Consider the following 21,629-nt stretch of genomic DNA (forward strand, 5'->3'; position numbering starts at 1 on the left):
GCCCCGGGCAATTGCCCTGCTTGCTACCCCTAATGCTGGCCCTGTACTTGTGACCCCGCCCCAAACCTGTCCCATGACCCTCCTGTGGGTTGCAACCTCCAGGTTGAGAAACCGTGCTCTAGATGAGTTGAGTACCCCTGGAAGACCTCTGTGTACCTCCAGGGGTACGTGCACCCCTGGTTGAGAACCACTGAGCTAGTGTATGTGTGTAAGGGGGAGAAAGCAGTAGAATTGAGGAAGGGGCTGATACTAGATGTTGGGATGGGGGTATAAAAGGAATAATATTAAAAGAGGGACATGTATGCTCATGTAATATAGAGTGGTTTCCCAAACAGTGGGTCATGACTGTCATGATAGAGGGGTGACTGGGCTAAACCTGAGTGGCAGTGTGACCACTTGTGCCAGGTTGCAACTCCCAGAATGGGGAGCTGGGCCCAACCCTGCAGGACAGGAGCTGCCACTTTGAGGTGAATGTGGAGCAGGCTCACACTCCAACCCCTACCCTGCCCCCACTGGTCTTCCCCTCTGCACCAGGCTGGGATTAGGGTTATGGTGCTGGGATGAAGGGTGCTGCTGTGAGTGGTCTGTGCCCTCACAGTGTTGAAGAAGGAGAAGAATCCTGACCTATTGGCCCCCACCCATAAATCTGAACCCCGGTTAGGTCACAAAAAGACAACATGCAGTTGGTGCATTGCCTTACTAAACAGTTTGGGAACCAGTGATAGAGTGGAGGGGCTGATACCTGCCAAGGGGGAGGGAGAATTTGTGGAAAATGTAGGTAAAGGGGATGATACTGCATAATAGGGGAGGAGCTAAGAGAACAGGGCTGACATCTGTTTGTTGGGGAAGAAGGGCAGGGGTGTGATGGTGATGTTTAATACTTCCTAATGAAGGTAGAGTTGGGGCAATTTTTGGGAAAGGGACTGATACTGGCTTATTGTGTGTGGAGAGAGGGCTGGTAGGAGGTAAAGGTCTTAAATTGGATAATAATGGGGGGAACAGCCAGTACTGAAAAAATGGGAGGTATGATGGCCACATGGTTCAAGAAAATGAAGGAAATTGTATGAAATTCCTATGGCAGAGCATGTTCATGGGGGTTTAGATGATGTAGATGAATAAGGGACAGATCGATGGTATGTTGGTAAAGGATTGATAGATTCTGGGGGTTGATGAGGGATATGAATGGATAAGGCCTTGTGTGGAATTGTTGGGGCACAGGTTGGTGAGGGGAACGGATAGCTAGGGAGTTGCTGAGGTTGATGTTGGGATGTGAGGAGTTGATTGGAGCATGGGTTGATGGTGACTGTGAGAGGATGGGTGTTAATGGGTGATATAGATGGATGAGTTGTCAATGGGGACATTGGTGGATAATGCACTGGTGCGAAGTTGATAGGTGAATGGGGCATTGGTGGGGGTTGTTTGATAGAAGTATTGGAATGGGCTGAGCTTGACCGGATGTGGGTTGATGGGGTGGGGATGGATAGGGATTTGGTGGAGGGGTTTATGGGATAGAGGTTGCATAGGGTGGATAGTACATTGGTGGAGTGCTGATAGGGTGCAGCTCCCTCAATGGGGACAGCTCAGGTCAATGGAGACATGGGATAATGGGGAGGTGTTGGCTTATGCTTTAGTGGGGGCTCAGGTTGATGAGAATAGTTACCGAAAGTGGGTAGGAGAGTAAGGCTGCAGAGGTATATGGGGTATGTGGACTGGGGGTTGGCGATAATCTCTGGGGATGGGGTGGATAGTACAGTGGTGCGGTTCCTGCCACTATTTACATCACAGCAGCTGGCACAACACCCAAGGCGCGTCTCAAAGCATTGGCAGTATACCAGACCCCGGACAAAGGCCAAGGGTGGGCGTCAATTAGAGCGCGAGGGAAGGGGTCTGAAGCGGATCCCACGGGCGGTCCCGCTGGGGTTGGGGCCCGCGTTCCCTGGGGAGGCGTGTTCCTGGAGCACCAGCAGCAGCTACGGTTCCCATGGAGACGGGGCCTGCTCAGCACAGACCCGCCGCCGCTTCTAGAGCAACTCGTGAGTTTCCAGCGAGCCGGGGCGCCCAGTCACCCGCGCGCGTCGTCGTCCCCTCCCGCACCCCATATCCCACCGGGCTGCTCGGTCACCCGCGCCTCCTCATCTCCGCCCCATCGAACCGGGGCACTCGGCACCCCACGCGTCCCCCATTTGCTGCTCCCTGTCATCGGTCTGCGTCCTGCTATCCCAGTAGGGAACCCTGTGACGGTTGTAATCATCTAGTTTGATTTCCTGTGTAGTATAGCACAACCCATAGAACATACCCAAACTAATTTCTAAAGCATATGCATTTTAGAAAAAAATCCAATTTTGATTAAACATTGTCAGTTATGGAGAGCCTTGTACCTACTATCATTAACTTTTAGTTCTGTGATCAGCTCCTCTTTATCTGTTAGGACAAGGTCTAACAAAGAATTCAACCATGTTGTTTGCAGCAGTTTTTGAGTTAGGAAATAGTCATCTCTACTATTTAGAAATTCCAAGGCTGTTTTAGTACTGGCAGGATGAAACATGTATCATATGTCACTCAAATTGAAGACCTCCATTAGCATAGTTTTCCCCCCTACCCATTATAGATAGGTACAAAGAGGGCATTGTGTTCCCTAGTATGGTTTGGTAGTCTGTAGCAGAACAGTTAGGACATTGATCCATAAGGATTTAAGATAATTTTTTTCTGTGTTATCCATGACTTGGAAATAGCTAATGCCATTTTTGATGTAGAGTGCCACTTTCCTTCTCCTTATGTCCACTTTGATCCTTCTTAAATACTTGATAACCATTGATTTTAACATTCCAATGGTGTGAATCATCCCATCAGGTTTCAGTAATATCAACTAGATTGAATTTATGCTCACAGATCAGCAATTCCAATTCATCTTGTATGTTAACCTTGGCTCCTAACATTAGTGTATAGATTATTAAAGAATTTATTCTTTTCATATTCTTTGGTTTCTTGCTTAATTTGTTCTCAGCATCTCTTAGTCTGCAGAAGAGAAGAGAGAGGGGATTTGATAGCAGCCTTCAATTACCTGAAGGAGGGTTCCAAAGAGGATGGAGCCAGGCTGTTCTCTGTGGTGGCAGATGACAGAACAAGAAGCAATGGTCTGAAGTTGCAGTGGGGGAGGTCTACGCTGGATATTAGGAAACAGCCTTTCACTAGGAGGGTGGTGAAGCACTGGAATGGGTTACCTAGGGAGTGTTGGAATCTCCATCCTTAGAGGTTTTTAACGCCCAGCTTGACAAAGCCCTGACTGGGATGATTTAGTTGGTGTTGGTTCTGCTTTGAGCAGGGGATTGGACTAGATGACTTCCTGAGGTCTCTTCCAACCCTAATATTCTATGATTCTATGATCTCAGTTTAGTGTTAAGTGCTCATTTTTTCCCTCATTTTACCCTCCCCGTTTGATATTAGTTTAATCCTCTCCTGATGACTCTAGCGAGCCTGTCCTCAAGGAGACTGCTCTCCCTTCTACTGAGTTGGAGGTCAGTCAAACTACATTGATCCAACTTCTACTGAGGGAAGGGGCTATGTTCCACTAAACCTTTACTTTAGTACTTACCTAGGTTGCCATTCGCTTCCAGAATCTTCCTTTACTTGTGGGACAGGAAGAATCTCAGAGAAGATTGCTTGGACAGTTTTCTTCAGTGTGCATTGGAGTTTCTTGAAGTAATCTACTAGTTTTTGTAGTAGTTCATAAAAAGGATCAGATATTGGATTAACATAATCTCTTCTGATGTTCCATAGCTGAATCCTCTCAACTGAGAATACTTCATCCTTGGCTCTCATGTTCTTTGTTTTGGGCTTTGTGGGATATGTTGACCCAAAGACAGACATATGTTTTAGCAATTCATAGATAGAAATGCATTCTTTACATGTGTGTAGCTGGTATTTAACTCCCTGTTTTGAGATTGTGTCAAAGCCCTTAAACTGGTAGTAGAACTGAATGGGAAACCAGTGGAGGACTGAAGTACAGTCTTGATGAGCTCATGACAGCCTAAACAATGGAGGACTCAGGCAGCCACTCTTTGTATCAGCTAGAGCAGGGGTAGGCAAACTATGTCCCATTAGGGCTTTGGATCTGGCCCTCGGGATTGCCACCCCCTGTGGTGCCACGGGCCCCATACTGCTCCTGAAAGCGGCCGGCACCACATCCCTGTGGCCCCTGGCTGGAGGGTGGGGAGGAGGGCTCCGCGCGCTGCCCTTGCCTGCAGGCACTGCCCCCCGCAGCTCCCATTGGCCAGGGACAGGGAACCGTGGCCAATGGGAACTTTGGGGGAGGTACCCGCAGGCGAGGGCAGCGCACGGAGCCCTACCCTCCCCACCCGCCGCGGGCCACAGGGATGTGGTGCCAGCCACTTCCGGGAGCAGTGCAGCGCAGGGCCAGGGCAGGCAGGAAGCCTGCCTTAGTCCCGCTGCGCGCCGTTGCCACCCCAGAGCCGCTCAAGGTAAGTGGTACCAGGCCAGAGCCCATACCCCGAACCCCCCCTGCACCCCAACCCCCTGCCCTGAGCCCCCTGCTGCACCCCACACCCCTCCTGCACTCCAACCCCCTGCCCTGAGCCCCCTTGTACACCCCACACTCCTTCTGCACCCCAACCCCCTGCCCTGAGCCCCCTTGTACACCCCACACTCCTCCTGCACCCCAACACCCTGCCCTGAGCCCCCTCGTACACCCCACACCCCTCCTGCACCCCAACACCCTGCCCTGAGCCCCCTCATACACCCCACACCCCTCCTGCACCCCAACCCCCTGCCCCAGCCCTATATTCATGGCCCTGAATGCAATTTCCCCACCCAGATGTGTCCCTCAGGCCAAAAAGTTTACCCACCCCTAAGCTAGAGCTTTGTATTGTTTTCACATTCTGCTTTAGATACACTGAAGTACAGTAATCTTGTCTGGGAGGTGACAAATGCATCGATCACTGTGGCCAGCTTCTCATCTGGGAGGTAGGGGTAAAGTTTCCTAGTGCATTAGAGATGAAAAAAGATGTTTTTAGCCACAAGTGCTACCTAGTGAGCTAAGCTTTAGTGATGATTCAAGCAGGACCCCAAGGCTTTGAACCATTCTGACAAAAGGGGGCTGTCTGTCTTTGACAGAAAGGTAGAGGTGTGCAGAGTTCTAGCTAGTTCTTCAAAGTGCTTTCCCCCCTTTCAGCCAGTATCACTTGGTCCTGTCTGGGTTGGTCTGAGCTAGCTGCCATCTGATCTTTTATAGGTTTCAGAGTAGCAGCTTTGTTACTCTGTATTTGCAAAAAGAAAAGGAGTACTTGTGGCACCTTAGAGACTAACAAATTTATTAGAGCATAAGCTTTCGTAAGTTACAGCTCACTTCATCCAATACATTTGGTGGAAAATACAGTGGGGAGATTTATATACACATACAGAGAACATGAAACAATGGGTTTTATCATACACACTGTAAGGAGAGTGATCACTTAAGATGAGCCATCACCAGCAGCAAGGGGGGGAAAGCAGGAAAACCTTTCATGGTGACAAGCAAGTTAGGCCAGTTCCAGCAGTTAACAAGAACATCTGAGGAACAGTGGGGGGAGAAATAACATGGGGAAACAGTTTTACTTTGTGTGATGATTCATCCATTCCCAGTCTCTATTCAAGCCTAAATTAATTGTATCCAGTTTGCAAATTAATTCCAATTCAGCAGTCTCTCGTTGGAGTCTGTTTTTGAAGCTTTTTTGTTGAAGGATAGCTACTCTCAGGTCTGTAATCGAGTGACAAGAGAGAGTGAAGTGTTCTCCGACTGGTTTTTGAATGTTATAATTCTTGACGTCTGATTTGTGTCCATTTATTCTTTTACGTAGAGACGGTCCAGTTTGACCAATGTACATGGCAGAGGGGCATTGCTGGCACATGATGGCATATATCACATTGGTAGATGTGCAGGTGAACGAGCCTCTGATAGTGTGGCTGATGTGATTAGGCCCTATGATTGTATCCCCTGAATAGATATGTGGACAGAGTTGGCAACGGGCTTTGTTGCAAGGATAGGTTCCTGGGTTAATGGTTCTGTTGTGTGGTGTGTGATTGCTGGCGATATTTGTTTCAGGTTGGGGGGCTGTCTGAAAGCAAGGACTGGCCTGTCTCCCAAGATCTGTGAGAGTGATGGGTCGTCCTTCAGGATAGGTTGTAGATCCTTGATGATGTGTTGGAGAGGTTTTAGTTGGGGGCTGAAGGTGATGGCTAGTGGCGTTCTGTTATTTTCTTTGTTGGGCCTGTCCTGTAGTAGGTGACTTCTGGGTACTCTTCTGGCTCTGTCAATCTGTTTCTTCACTTCAGCAGGTGGGTAGTGTAGTTGTAAGAATGCATGATAGAGATCTTGTAGGTGTTTGTCTCTGTCTGAGGGGTTGGAGCAAATGCTGTTATATCGTAGAGCTTGGCTGTAAACAATGGATCGGCTGTAGACCAAAGTGGTATGATCTGGATGAAAGCTAAGGCATGTAGGTAGGAATAGCGGTCAGTAGGTTTCTGATATAGGGTGGTGTTTATGTGACCATCACGTATTAGCACCATAGTGTCCAGGAAGTGGATCTCTTGTGTGGACTGGTCCAGGCTGAAATAACAGAACGCCACTAACCCTCACCTTCAGCCCCCAACTAAAACCCCTCCAACGCATCATCAAGGATCTACAACCTATCCTAAAGGACAACCCATCACTCTCACAGATCTTGGGAGACAGGCCAGTCCTTGCTTTCAGACAGCCCCGCAACCTGAAGCAAATACTCACCAGCAACCACCCACCACACAACAGAACCACTAACCCAGGAACCTATCCTTGCAACAAAGCCCGTTGCCAACTCTGTCCACATATCTATTCAGGGGATACCATCATAGGGCCTAATCACATCAACCACACTATCAGAGGCTCGTTCACCTGCGCATCTACCAATGTGATATATGCCATCATGTGCCAGCAATGCCCCTCTACCATGTACCTTGGTCAAACTGGACAGTCTCTACCTAAAAGACTAAATGGACACAAATCAGACTTCAAGAATTATAACATTCAAAAACCAGTCGGAGAACACTTCACTCTCTCTTGTCACTCGATTACAGACCTGAGAGTAGCTATCCTTCAACAAAAAAGCTTCAAAAACAGACTCCAACGAGAGACTGCTGAATTGGAATTAATTTGCAAACTGGATACAATTAACTTAGGCTTGAATAGAGACTGGGAATGGAGGAGTCATTACACAAAGTAAAACTATTTCCCTATGTTATTTCTCCCCCCCACCCCACCCCACCGTTCCTCAGATGTTCTTGTTAACTGCTGGAAATGGCCTACCTTGCTTGTCACCATGAAAGGTTTTCCTCCTTCTCCCCCCCCCCCCGCTGCTGGTGATGGCTCATCTCTAAGTGATCACTCTCCTTACAGTGTGTATGATAAAACCCATTGTTTCATGTTGTGTGTGTGTGTGTGTGTGTGTGTGTGTGTGTAAAAATCTCCCCACTGTATTTTCCACCAAATGTATCCGATGAAGTGAGCTGTAGCTCATGAAAGGTTATGCTCAAATTTGTTAGTCTCTAAGGTGCCACAAGTACTCCTTTTCTTTTTGCTGATCTTTTATAGGCATTCTAGTGTTTTTAGTAATGGGAGTCATTGGATTGGTGACAAATGAGATAGACATTTGAGTGTCATCAGCATATTGGTGGCAGCTGAGCCCAGAGCATCTCACAATCTAAGTGGTCTCATGTAGATATTCAGTATGGATCCTAGTGAGATTCTTCATGATAGAGCCTTTGGGGAAGAAGAGCACTTACCCATCATCATTCTTTGGTTTCAGCTGGAGAGAAGTGATTGGGACCATTGTAATGTTGTGATTTACCCTGGCTGTGTTATGCAGAAAGTTTAGCAGGACTTTGTTGTTTCTTGTATCAAAAGTTGCAGATACATCCTGCAATATGAACATGGAAATCTTGCCTGTATCCATGACCATTACGAAGTAATTTTTGGTGCCACCCGGGCTGTGTCTTTACTGTACTCTGAACTGAAGCTTGATTGTGAGACATCCAGGATGTTGTTCCAGCTGCTGTATAAAAGAATGCAGCAGTTTTCACAACACTGTATAAATACCTGTCCTAGTTTTAGTAACTCCATATTGCGAATACTGCTGCTCTCAGAAGCAAATGCTTTCTTCCCATTATTAGGTGTTGTATTTTTAAGCTTTCCTCACCTCCATCAAAACCAAGGAAATACTGAGGGAATAGAACAAACCCAAAAAGAAATGACAATTTTTTCTGTTAATTACTATTTTCAGTTAATATGTTGTGTGAGTGAGATTTAACACTTTTGCTAAATGTAAAATGGAAGATCCTATAAAAGTAAAGATTGATTTACTCTAAGTTTCATGCTGTTTAACCTTCTTTTGAAAAATTGTGACGTCAGTTTGATAGATCCTTAAAGGACGTGATAGAGTGGCAGTAAGATGGAAGATCTAATTTTTGCTCCCTTCTGTTACAAAGGTCTTGTCTAAAGATTGTATGGCCAAGTTTAGCCAATGAAGCATGTGTCAGGTTTTATTTTAAAAGCACTTATGAAACTGTTTTGATACTACTTTGTTTATGGGCTGGCACAAAAGCCTTTTTTTTTTTTTTTTAAAACAGAGCAGATAACTGTTCAGTGCAGTTTGAAATATTTTGAGATGGTTTAGCCCACTAATGGATTTTGAACTAATGATAATATTGTTACCTTCTGCGTATAAACTTGGCACTTGTTCCTTTGCATTAGAAATATTTTACTTAACATTTGTGGCTGTGTTAACAGCCAAATGCATTTGGAGCAGCAGCTAAAAGGAGTAAAGGGAGATATAAAAAGAACAGACCTTTCTGTAATGTTGTCTGATAAGTACAAGTAGCACAAAAGAAACATTGCTCATAAATGCCCAGTAATACTGCTTTTGGTAGGAAGTATCCATCTCTACCTACTAAAGTAAAAAGAGAGATTGTATTATAGTATTGTGAACACCTTCTCCATATATACACAACCATCAAATTTAAGTTGGAGAGTATTCCATTTAATTTTTCTTCCATTAATGGAAACAGTAATGACAGTGGCAAAACTGAGCCACAGCAAATTTTAAAACCCATCCAGACCACTGATTTCTCTAACAATGGTCACAATGTGATTTATCAGAGAAAAACAAAGCTTCCTCCTAATACTATGCTGCTTATTTTCCATCCTGACCCGCATAGACTAAATTTTAAACCCTTAAGAATGAGATTTGTTAGGTCTATGGGGAAAGAAATCATATTTAAAATGTGGCATCCTTTTGGAGCAGGGATATTGTTTTAGGTTTGCTGATCTGAAAATCTCTTTTGCATTTTAAGAGATTAAAGAGCCACCATTGGAAAGACATGCATGTCTGATTTATTGTTCTCTGTATCCCCATGCTTATGCAGGTAGGATTATCTGTAATAAAACTGATACAGAGTAATATTGTGCTGTGAGAACATCTGTACTGACTCCAGAGATTTAGGAAAAGGGGCTAAGCAGAGACTATCATATATTATTTTTACAGTACCCAGAAGCGTGCATGGCACTGTACAAAATAAATGGGAAGTCATGGTCCCTGTCTTGAAGAATTTATAATATACTAGATATGACGTAAAAGACTGAGGATAACAAACAATAGGAAGAGGGCGAGAATGCACAAGCTTTACAGCAATAAGATTACATGATTACTCAATTTGGGCTTGTGCATACCTTGAGAGGTAGATTTAAAGATAATTTAAAAATATTGTAATTTGACTCATGTTCTGGGTATTGAGAATAGAATTTCAAGAGAAGAGAGGATAGTGGATTGGCAGACCAGAATTTGAAGAGAATGATGTGGAAAAAGGTACCCAGATGATTGGGGGGGAAGTGGACAAATAGTGCATAGAGGCTGGCATCATCAGCAGAATAGAGAGGTCAGGCAGGCAATGAAATAAGAGACCATTTTGGATTGTGATGAGTAAAGTTATTTTCTTTAAGAGGAGCAAAATAAATGGGTGAGTTACAACTGTTCAGGCCTGGAGTAGATTTTATAGCCCTAAAATTTGGAGTCTCTAATGGAAAACATAACATTTCCTTTCCGGTGGTAGTGGGAAGGGCAAAAGTAAAGGATTTTATATTGGTTTTATTATTTGTATTACCATAGTGTATATCGGCTACAGTTATAGGACTCCTTTGTGCTTGGGGCTGTACAAAAAACAGAACAAAAAATGATCCCTGCCCCAAGAGTCTTACAGTCAGAAGCCAGCTGTGCTGCTGTAGCACTGTAGTGTAGATGCTTCCTACATCAATGGAAGGTATTTTAGCTAGGTAATCCACCTTGAGTGGTGGTATCTAGGTTGAAGAAGAATTTTTGTTGACCTAGCTGCCTCTACACTGGTTGTTAGGTCAGCCTAACTATAGTGCTCAGGGTGTGAAAATTCTCACAGCCCTTAGTGACTTAGCTAACACAGAAGACAACAAATGGATATAGACAGATGGGAAAATGCAAGTAAAACAATGAGATATTATTGGTCAGCATATAGGCAGTGGTCTCTGCCCCCTAGCAGCCTGTTATCAAATATTCTATAGGCATCATGGCAAAGGAGAATTTTGAGGAGTGATTTGAAGGTGATAATGGAGGTAGTTATGCAGATGTTTATGAGGATTGACTTTAAAGGGCCTTGAAAGTGAATCCAAGCAGTTTGTTCGATGTGATAAGAGAAGGGGGAGCCATTGGAGGGATTCAGTGGGAGGGGTGACATGGTGAAAGTGACAGGCTAGGAAAATAACCTTTGCAGCAGCATTTTGAATGGATCTGAATGCAGCAAGACTGCATTTGTCAAGGCCAGAGAGAAGGATTTTGTAGTAATCAAGCTGTGATATGGATGAGAGCTTAGATAAGAGTTTTAGCTGTGTGACTGGATAGAAAATAATGTATTTTAGAGATGTTATGCAGAAAGATCAGCAATATTGAGATATAGTCTGGATTTGATTATGTAGAGTGAGGTCTGAGCAAAGGTGATTCTCAGGTTATTGGCCTTCAAGACAGGCATGTATGGTTGTGTTGTCTAGAGCGATTGAGAAAAGAGGGAGCAGAGATGACTTGTGGGGGAGATTAGAAGCTCTGTTTAGGCATGTTCAGCTTGAGCTGGTGGCTAGACCTCCATAAGGAGCTTTCAGAGAGACGGGCTGAGATTTTAATTTGGACCAAAGGAAACAGGTCTGGGTTAGAGAGGTATATCTGAGTTGTCAGCATAGAAATGGTAGTTGAATTTGTGTTTGCAAATGAGATTTCCCAGAGATAAGGTGTAGTGAGAGAACAGAAAACATTAAAGTGTTTTGTTCAGCCTTCTATATAAATAGCTAGCATCTTCTTGAAAATCATCATTACTGAGCAGGTGCTGATGAGTCCCTAGGTCAGACAGTGAAAACTGACACAGAGACCAAAAGTATTAGGAACAAACTATAAATGACATTTTATGGGAGAAGGATAAGGAAGAACAGTCCAATGAAGAAGAAGAAGAGCTCTGTGTTGCTCAAAAGCTTGTCTCTGTGTCTTCCACCAACAGAAGTCGATCCAATAAAAGATATTTCACCCACCTTGTCTCAGTCCCATTAAGTAACAGGTTAATTAAAAAGAAAATCTTAAAATGGGCACTGTTAGAAATAAAAAAACACTGTTGCCTCTATACATCAACGCAAGGGCCTTATCTTTACTAAGAAAGAGTGGTGTATTTTTAACATATGTTTCAGTTCTAATGTGGACATAAATTAGAGTTCTAACATGTGTTAGGTGGTCAACTACAGCTGCCTTGTGTTTTTCCACTGTACTTTTTACCTTCCCCCCAAATTAATAAATTTCCAGTTAAATCAAGGTACTTAACATGTTTGCAAAGGCTAATGTGGACATTCCCCATGCATTTTATAAGGAAACGAATATTTATTCTTTACCTTAAAGATCATCCTAGGGCAGTGGTTTTCAAACTTTTTAGGATGCGTACCCCTTTCCAATTAATGTAGTCTACCCTATACCCCCATCTGAAATAGGCAGAGGTGATGCGTGGGGAGGCACACAGGGTCACGTGCCCCCCCAAATTTTCTGCCTTCCATTTGGCAGCAGCTTGTAGAAGTTTTAAAATTGGGGTGCACCCCCCTAGGGGGGCACAGAGGAACGTACATGGGGGGCAAGCGGTGGTGCCAGGTGATCTCGTGGAGGGAACGCCATCTCCATCGCCTGATTCGGCAGCGAACCAGCTGAGCAGTGGGGACAGCAGAGCAGCTCACAGCAGGAGTTTGCCTGGGAGTTCGCCTGGAGTGAGCCCAGTGAGGCTTACATCTTGCCAACGTCTCTGAGGAAGCTCATAGTAGGTAGGTGATATGGAAGGGGGGGGTTCAGCTGTTGTGACCTGCACTGGATGTGCCATGTTTGTCTTTCTTCCACAGGACAGAAGCGACTTTGTCTGTACAAAGTGCAAGCTGGTCTCCATATTGGAAGAGAAGATTGAAGGTCTGGAGCAACAGGTAACGACCCTGCGTTGTATACAAGAGACTGAGGATTTTCTGGACCAAACTCAGGATAGGCTTCTAGGGGCACAAAGCTCTAAAGATATAGAGCAGGTTGCACAGAGGAGCCAAGAGGCCAGTGAAGAAGCTTGGCAACATGTGACCTCCAGAAGAGGTAAGCGGAATGTCCGGGTTCCAGTAACACAGACACAGGTAACTAACCGCTTTCATGTTCTCTCCACAGGTACCATTGCGGAGAGTGGACCAGATGATATGTCTGGGGGGAGAAAGCAGAAGGAGACTCCGCTGGTTGGGAGGCATGAGATGCGATGTCCTGAGGTTGGGGGTTCCACGACCACCACTCCCAAGAGGAGAAGGCGGGTGGTGGTGGTCGGGGACTCTCTCCTCCGGGGGACTGAGTCATCTATCTGCCGCCCTGACCGGGAAAACCGAGAAGTCTGCTGCTTGCCAGGGGCTAAGATTCGTGATGTGACGGAGAGACTGCCGAGACTCATAAGCCCTCGGATCGCTACCCCTTCCTGCTTCTCCACGTGGGCACCAATGATACTGCCAAGAATGACCTTGAGCGGATCACTGCGGACTACGTGGCTCTGGGAAGAAGGATAAAGGAGTTGGAGGCGCAAGTGGTGTTCTCGTCCATCCTCCCCGTGGAAGGAAAAGGCCTGGGTAGGGACCGTCGAATCGTGGAGGTCAACGAATGGCTACGCAGGTGGTGTCGGAGAGAAGGCTTTGGATTCTTTGACCATGGGATGGTGTTCCATGAAGGAGGAGTGCTGGGCAGAGACGGGCTCCATCTTACGAAGAGAGGGAAGAACATCTTTGCCAGCAGGCTGGCTAACCTAGTGAGGAGGGCTTTAAACTAGGTTCACCGGGGGAAGGAGACCAAAGCCCTGAGGTAAGTGGGAAAGCGGGATACCGGGAGGAAGCACAGGCAGGAATGTCTGTGAGGGGAGGGCTCCTGCCTCATACTGGGAATGAGGGGCGATCAACAGGTTATCTCAAGTGCTTATATACAAATGCACAAAGCCTTGGAAACAAGCAGGGAGAACTGGAGGTCCTGGTGATGTCAAGGAATTATGACGTGATTGGAATAACAGAGACTTGGTGGGATAACTCACATGACTGGAGTACAGTCATGGATGGTTATAAACTGTTCAGGAAGGACAGGCAGGGCAGAAAAGGTGGGGGAGTAGCACTGTATGTAAGGGAGCAGTATGACTGCTCAGAGCTCCGGTACGAAACTGTGGAAAAACCTGAGTGTCTCTGGATTAAGTTTAGAAGTGTGTGCAACAAGAGTGATGTCATGGTGGGAGTCTGCTATAGACCACCGGACCAGGGGGATGAGGTGGATGAGGCTTTCTTCCGGCAACTCACGGAAGCTACTAGATCGCATGCCCTGATTCTCATGGGTGACTTTAATTTTCCTGATATCTGCTGGGAGAGCAATACAGCGGTGCATAGACAATCCAGGAAGTTTTTGGAAAGCGTAGGGGACAATTTCCTGGTGCAAGTGCTAGGGGAGCCAACTAGGGGGAGCGCTTTTCTTGATCTGCTGCTCACAAACCGGGTAGAATTAGTGGGGGAAGCAAAAGTGGATGGGAATCTGGGAGGCAGTGACCATGAGTTGGTTGAGTTCAGGATCCTGACGCAGGGAAGAAAGGTAAGCAGCAGGATACGGACCCTGGACTTCAGGAAAGCAGACTTTGACTCCCTCAGGGAACAGATGGCCAGGATCCCCTGGGGGACTAACATGAAAGGGAAGGGAGTCCAGGAGAGCTGGCTGTATTTCAAGGAATCCCTGTTGAGGTTACAGGGACAAACCATCCCGATGAGTCGAAAGAATAGTAAATATGGCAGGCGACCAGCTTGGCTTAATGGTGAAATCCTAGCGGATCTTAAACATAAAAAAGAAGCTTACAAGAAGTGGAAGGTTGGACATATGACCAGGGAAGAGTATAAAAATATTGCTCGGGCATGTAGGAAAGATATCAGGAGGGCCAAATCGCACCTGGAGCTGCAGCTAGCAAGAGATGTCAAGAGTAACAAGAAGGGTTTCTTCAGGTATGTTGGCAACAAGAAGAAAGCCAAGGAAAGTGTGGGCCCCTTACTGAATGAGGGAGGCAAGCTAGTGACAGAGGATGTGGAAAAAGCTAATGTACTCAATGCTTTTTTTTGCCTCTGTTTTCACTAACAAGGTCAGCTCCCAGACTGCTGTGCTGGGCATCACAAAATGGGGAAGAGATGGCCAGCCCTCTGTAGAGATAGAGGTGGTTAGGGACTATTTAGAAAAGCTGGACGTGCACAAGTCCATGGGGCCGGACGAATTGCATCCGAGAGTGCTGAGGGAATTGGCGGCTGTGATTGCAGAGCCCTTGGCCATTATCTTTGAAAACTCGTGGCGAACGGGGGAAGTCCCGGATGACTGGAAAAAGGCTAATGTAGTGCCCATCTTTAAAAAAGGGAAGAAGGAGGATCCTGGGAACTACAGGCCGGTCAGCCTCACCTCAGTCCCTGGAAAAATCATGGAGCAGGTCCTCAAAGAATCAATCCTGAAGCACTTAGAGGAGAGGAAAGTGATCAGGAACAGTCAGCATGGATTCACCAAGGGAAGGTCATGCCTGACTAATCTAATCGCCTTTTATGATGAGATTACTGGTTCTGTGGATGAAGGGAAAGCAGTGGATGTATTGTTTCTTGACTTTAGCAAAGCTTTTGACACGGTCTCCCACAGCATTCTTGTCAGCAAGTTAAGGAAGTATGGGCTGGATGAATGCACTATAAGGTGGGTAGAAAGCTGGCTAGATTGTCGGGCTCAACGGGTAGTGATCAATGGCTCCATGTCTAGTTGGCAGCCGGTGTCAAGTGGAGTGCCCCAGGGGTCGGTCCTGGGGCCCGTTTTGTTCAATATCTTCATAAATGATCTGGAGGATGGTGTGGATTGCACTCTCAGCAAATTTGCGGATGATACTAAACTGGGAGGAGTGGTAGATATGCTGGAGGGGAGGGATAGGATACAGAAGGACCTAGACAAATTGGAAGATTGGGCCAAAAGAAATCTAATGAGGTTCAATAAGGATAAGTGCAGGGTCCTGCACTTAGGATGGAAGAATCCAATGCACCGCTACAGACTAGGGACCGAATGGCTCGGCAGCAGTTCTGCGGAAAAGGACCTAGGGGTGACAGTGGACGAGAAGCTGGATATGAGTCAGCAGTGTGCCCTTGTTGCCAAGAAGGCCAATGGCATTTTGGGATGTATAAGTAGGGGCATAGCGAGCAGATCGAGGGACGTGATCGTTCCCCTCTATTCGACACTGGTGAGGCCTCATCTGGAGTACTGTGTCCAGTTTTGGGCCCCACACTACAAGAAGGATGTGGATAAATTGGAAAGAGTACAGCGAAGGGCAACAAAAATGATTAGGGGTCTAGAGCACATGACTTATGAGGAGAGGCTGAGGGAGCTGGGATTGTTTAGTCTGCAGAAGAGAAGAATGAGGGGGGATTTGATAGCTGCTTTTAACTACCTGAAAGGGGGTTTCAAAGAGGATGGCTCTAGACTGTTCTCAATGGTAGCAGATGACAGAACGAGGAGTAATGGTCTCAAGTTGCAATGGGGGAGGTTTAGGTTGGATATTAGGAAAAACTTTTTCACTAAGAGGGTGGTGAAACACTGGAATGCGTTACCTAGGGAGGTGGTAGAATCTCCTTCCTTAGAGGTTTTTAAGGTCAGGCTTGACAAAGCCCTGGCTAGGATGATTTAACTGGGACTTGGTCCTGCTTTGAGCAGGGGGTTGGACTAGATGACCTTCTGGGGTCCCTTCCAACCCTGATATTCTATGATTCTATGATTCACCTCAGCGGGCCACCCAGTCTGTCTGTGTTGGGGGGACACAACTAAAAATGTAACTCCAAGGGGGGGCTTAGCTCATTTGTGCCCCCCCCCCCCGCCCAGACAGCATGGGTGGCCTGCTGAGGTGAGTCAGGGGTGGAGTGTGCTCCCTCCCTGAGCCCCACTGTGTGGGGTTAGGCTGAGCTGCCTGGCCCCCCAAATGTTACTCTGCACCCCCATTAGGGGTATGTGCTCCACAGTTTGAAAACTTCTGTATTAAATAAAATGCATGGGCCACCATTACAGAATTTTTCTCGCATGCCCCCCGACAAGATCTTGCTTACTTGAGTTTGAAAACCACTGTCCTAGGGTAAAAACAAATGTTTGTCCCCTGGAACAAAGTGTGGGGAGTGCCCATACTAGCCTTTACACATGTGTTAAATACCTCAAATAGTCAGTTAGCTTGAAGGGAAAAAAAGGATAGACATACACTATTACAGTGTTTGCACTATCAAATTGTGAACTTAATTTTGTTTTGTGACCTCCATTTTTGCACCCTGTCTTTATGTGCAAACTGCCATTTTGTATCCTGTGTCAAAAAACCAGGCTGATCTTGACAAGGTCAGTCTATTATGCTGCATAATTATGACTATTTGACTTTTATGGGGAAAGCTGAAACAAAAAGGTTAGTAGCGATTGGATGTCTAACATAGTGAATGCCAGTGAAAATAAGGCTAAAATAGGGAAAGAACAAGTTAAACATTTCTTAGACAAGTTAGATGTCTTCATGTCACTAGGGCCTGAGGAAATACATCCTAGAATACTCAAGGAGCTGACTGAGGAAGTATCTGAGCCATTAGCAATTAGATTGAAAAGTCATGGAAGACAGGAGAGATTCCAGAGGACTGGAAAATGGCATTAAATTTGGCCATCTATAAAAAAGGGAAATAAGGACAACCTGGGGAATTACAAACCAGTCATCTTAACTTCAGTACTTGGAAAGATAATGAAGCAAATAATTAAGCAATCAATTTGCAAGCATCTAGACCAGGGTTGGGTAAACTATGGGCTGGATCCAGCCCACAAGCTGTTTTAAAGGTGGCCCGTGAGCTCCCGCTAGGGAGTGGGGTCTGGGGCTTGCCCCACTCTGGTGCTCCAGCTGGGGCGCAGGGTCAGGGGCTGCACCACGTGGTTCTTGGAAGCCATGGCATGGCCCCTCTCTGGCGCTCCAGCCAGGGCGCAGGGTTGGGGGCCACTCCACGTAGCTCCCAGAAGCTTCAGCGTGGCCCTGCTCTGGCTCCTATGTGCTCCAATGGCCCCGTCCGGCACTCCAGCGAGAGCTGCAGGGGAGGTTCCTACAGACGGGGCAGTGTGAAGAGCCGCCTGGCTGCACCTCTGTGTAGGAGCTGGAGAAGGGACATGCTGCTGCTTCCAGGAGCTGCTTGAGGTAAGCGCCGCTCAGAGCCTGCACCCCTGAGCCTCTCCCCATGCCCCAGCCCCCTGCTCCAGCCCTGATTTCCCCCTCCTGCCCTCCAAACCCTTTGATCCCAGCCTGGAGCACCCTTCTGCACCCCAAACCTCTCATCTGCAGCCCCACCCTAGAGCCTACACCCCCAGCCAGAGCCTGCACTCCTTTCTGCACCCTGACCCCCTGCCTGGAGCCCCCTCCCCATAACTCCTTATTTCTGGCCCCACCCTGGAGCCCACTCCCCCAACCAGAGCCCTCACCTCCTCAACCCTAATTTGTGAGCATTCATGGCCCGTCATACAATTTCTATTCCCAGATGTGGCCCTTGGGCCAAAAAGTTTGCCCACCCCCGACCTAGAAGATAAGTCAGCATGGATTCATCAAGAACAAAAAATGTCAGACCAACATGATATCTTTCTTTGACAGGGTAACAAGCCTTGTGGATGGGGGGGAAGTGGTAGACGTGGTATATCTTGACTTTAGTAAGACTTGATACTGTCTCACATGACCTTTTCATAAACAAACTAGGGAAATACAACCTAGGTGGAGCTACTAAGGTTGGTGCATAACTGGTTGGAAAACCATTCCCAAAGTCAGGGTTGTCCCTAGCTATTCTGGGGCCCTACGCAGCCCCCGCACAGGGAGGGGGGGCAGGCCTCTGTGGGGGTGGCAGGGTGGCTTGGGGGGCAGGGGTGAACCCCCCCCAACATGGCAAAGAGGCGGAGCAGGGGCTGGAGCAACACAGAACTGTGCAGGGCACCAGGAAATTTGGTTTCCTGGTGCCCTCAGCAGCTGCATACTTTGCATATGGTTAGGGATGACCCTGCCCAGAGTAGTTGTTATCAATAATTCACAGTCAAGCTGGAAGGGCATTTTGAGTGGTGTCCCATACGGATCAGTTTTGGATCCAGTTCTGTTCAATATCTTCATCAATGTTTTAGATAAGGCATAGAGTACACTGAAATTTGCAGACAATACTAAGCGGGAAGGGGTTGCAAGTACTTTGGAGGATAAGATTAAAATTCAGAATCATCTGGACAAACTGGAGAAATTGAAGAAAATAGGATGAAGTTCAATAAGAACAAATGCAAAGTACTCCACTTAGGAAGGAACAATCAGTTGCACCCATACAAAATAGGAAATGACTGCTGAGGAAGGAGTACTGCAGAAAGGGATCTGGGGTCATAGTGAATTACAAGCTAAATACGAGTCAGTGTAATGCTGTTGCAAAAAAAAAAAATGCAAACGTCATTCTGGAATGTATTAGCAGGAGTGTTGTAAGCAAGACACAAGAAGTACCATAATTCTTCCGCTCTACTCTGCTCTGATTAGGCTTCACCTGGAGTATTGTATCCAGTTCTGGGCACCACATTTCAGGAAAGATGTGGACAAAGTGGATGTGGACAAGTTGGAGAAAGTCCAGAAAATGACTGAACGTCTAGAAAACATGACCTTTGAGGGAAGATTGAAAAAATTGGGTTTGTTTAGTCTGGAGAAGAGAAGACTGAGAGGGAACATAACAGTTTTCAAGTACATAAAAAGTTGTTTAAGGAAGAGGGTGAAAAATTATTCTCATTAACCTCTGAGTAGTGGATAGGACAAAAAGCAATGGTCTTAAATTGAAGCAAGGGTGGTTTAGGTTAGATATTATGAAAAATTTAACTGTCAGGGAGGGTGGTTAAGTACTGGAATTAATTGTCCAGGAAGGTTGTGGAATTTTCATCATTGGAGATTAAGAGCAGGTTAGACAAATACCTGTCAGGGATGGTCTAGATCAATGGTCTCCAAAGTGGGCTGCGCGCAACCCAGGGGGTGCGCAAGACCATCCCTGGGGGTGCATGGCAGGAAGAGCGCCACTGAAGGAGCGCCGTCAGCACGGCGGCAGCAGTGCTCCTGGACCTTTGATTCTTTGGTGGCATGCCGGCGGCAGTTCGGCTCTCCCTGCTCCATCTTTGGCAGCACGCTGGTGGCAGCTGTTTTTTTTGTTTTTGTTTTTATTTTATTTGTTTCCCTAGAGCTGGCCCTCGGGGTGCGCGATCCAAAAAGTTTGGAGTCCACTGGTCTAGATAATACTTAGACCTGCCATGAGTGCAGGGGACTGGACTAGATGACCTCTAGAGGTCCCTTTCAGTCCTACAATTCTATGATTGCTGACAGGCACCTTCCCCAGAAAACATGCTGGATGCCTAGTTGAATGACTATGATTTAGGATCCATCATAGAACAGTCTAGGGCCATCAACTTGAATTGTCTCTCAACTGCTGGCTCTACCCCAATGGCACAGTGAACAGTCTACGCAAAAGCCTGCATGGGGGGGAAGGGGCTAGAGTTTCTCAAGCTGTGTCTACACCAGTGGTCTTCAAAGTGGGGTGTGCAAGACGCTCGATTGGGGGGGCGCAGCAGGAGGAGTGCCACCAGAGCAAAAGGGCGGCGCAACAGGAGGAGCACTGCCGGAGGGAAAAAAAAGGGGGGGTGCCCTGAGTCCTCTGGCCTGTGGGGAGCAGGGGCAGTGCTCAAAATTTTTTTTACTGATAGGGGTGTGCGATCAAAAAAGTTTGAAGACCACTGGTCTCCACTACAAGCACAACAGTGGCAGTGCTGCAGCCAGGCTGCTGTAGCACTGTAGTGTGGATGCTTTCTACAGTGATGGAAAAATCTACCCCTTCGAGAGGCGGTAGCTAAGTTGGTGGAAGAATTCTTCCATCGAGCTAATGGTGTCTCTACTGTGGTATAGATTGGGTTAACTATGTCTCTTGGGTCTGAATTTTTGATACCACTGAGCCACATAGCTAGGTTGACCTAAGTTTTAGATGTAGACCAAGCCTCAGTCTGGGCACATGGCTAGCAGGAATGAGATTGTATAGAAGAGGGGGTGCTCTTAGAGAAGTAGAGATCATTTACTACCAAATGCCAGAAGACCAGGCTGGAAAGAGAAAAGGAAGGCAGAAGAGAGGAATTCTGCATAGCCTGAGATACTGACTAGATCTCAGATTTGCAGGAGGAGAGAAATCAAACTAGAGAGTCACTAACTCTCTAGTGCTTTTTAAAAGTAGAGCGACTGTGGATAAGAAATTCCTTTGCTAAGTTTGCTTGCCTTTGTACCATGTTATCTCTGAAGAGGTTAAACTAGAAGCCCAAAGTGTTCAGAACCACTGTGGAACTCAGATATCGTGGGGGGCTTAGGAGGGCTGAGGCACTGGTTCTGGGTCCTGGGGACCACCGAACAGTGGAATGCCATATCTCAAAGAAGGGCTCAGACAAGGGGTCTGGGCCTGGAAGTATGCCTTACAGATCCAGAGCTAGGAATTGTGATTAGGTTCTGTCGAGACCTGGTGGTTTAGGAGCACGTGCTATTGAGCAGTTGTGTCCACTCACAATAGACATGTGTCCATTCAGAAGGAGACTGGGCCAGGTTGTTACAGACACACCGTAAGAATTTAACATGTCAGTTAACTCATATTAAAAATACATCTTTTTTCCTACTGTAGACATGGCCAAGAAGTTCAAAAGCAAAAGTGGGATGTGTGGCACTGTGAAAAGAATCTCTGTATAGCGGTATTGCACCTGTGCAACATGGCCCTCACCTGCATAATTGTCCTTCACGGGAATTTTAATGGAGTTTGTGGGAAAATGCTGGACACCCATAATCTGAGTTTAAATTTAAACACCTTCCCTCTAAGTTTCTAGCCAGTGATTTTGGTATCTTATGGACTATTCTCATCCCAATGGACTTTTGAAATCCCAGTTACTATACAGAAAATGGAGGAAAATAATAGATTGGTGAAGGGA

The 21,629-nt window shown here is 46.5% G+C and overlaps 1 protein-coding gene across 2 annotated transcripts in view; it reads left to right on the top strand.

Annotated features, from left to right (window-relative positions):
• The first annotated feature begins 1,916 nt into the window (after positions 1-1,916).
• Positions 1,917-21,629, top strand: part of CCDC57 (coiled-coil domain containing 57) — a 147,189-nt gene continuing 127,476 nt past the window's right edge. For both annotated transcript variants that reach the window (XM_038372374.2, XM_043497587.1), the window contains exon 1: positions 1,917-2,033. In XM_038372374.2, the coding sequence (XP_038228302.1) occupies positions 1,982-2,033 (52 nt within the window). In that variant the 5' untranslated portion in view covers positions 1,917-1,981. The remainder of the gene's footprint in view (positions 2,034-21,629) is intronic.

This window comes from Dermochelys coriacea, chromosome 14, assembly GCF_009764565.3.
Source record: "Dermochelys coriacea isolate rDerCor1 chromosome 14, rDerCor1.pri.v4, whole genome shotgun sequence".
In the NCBI taxonomy this organism is placed as follows: Eukaryota; Metazoa; Chordata; order Testudines; family Dermochelyidae; genus Dermochelys; species Dermochelys coriacea.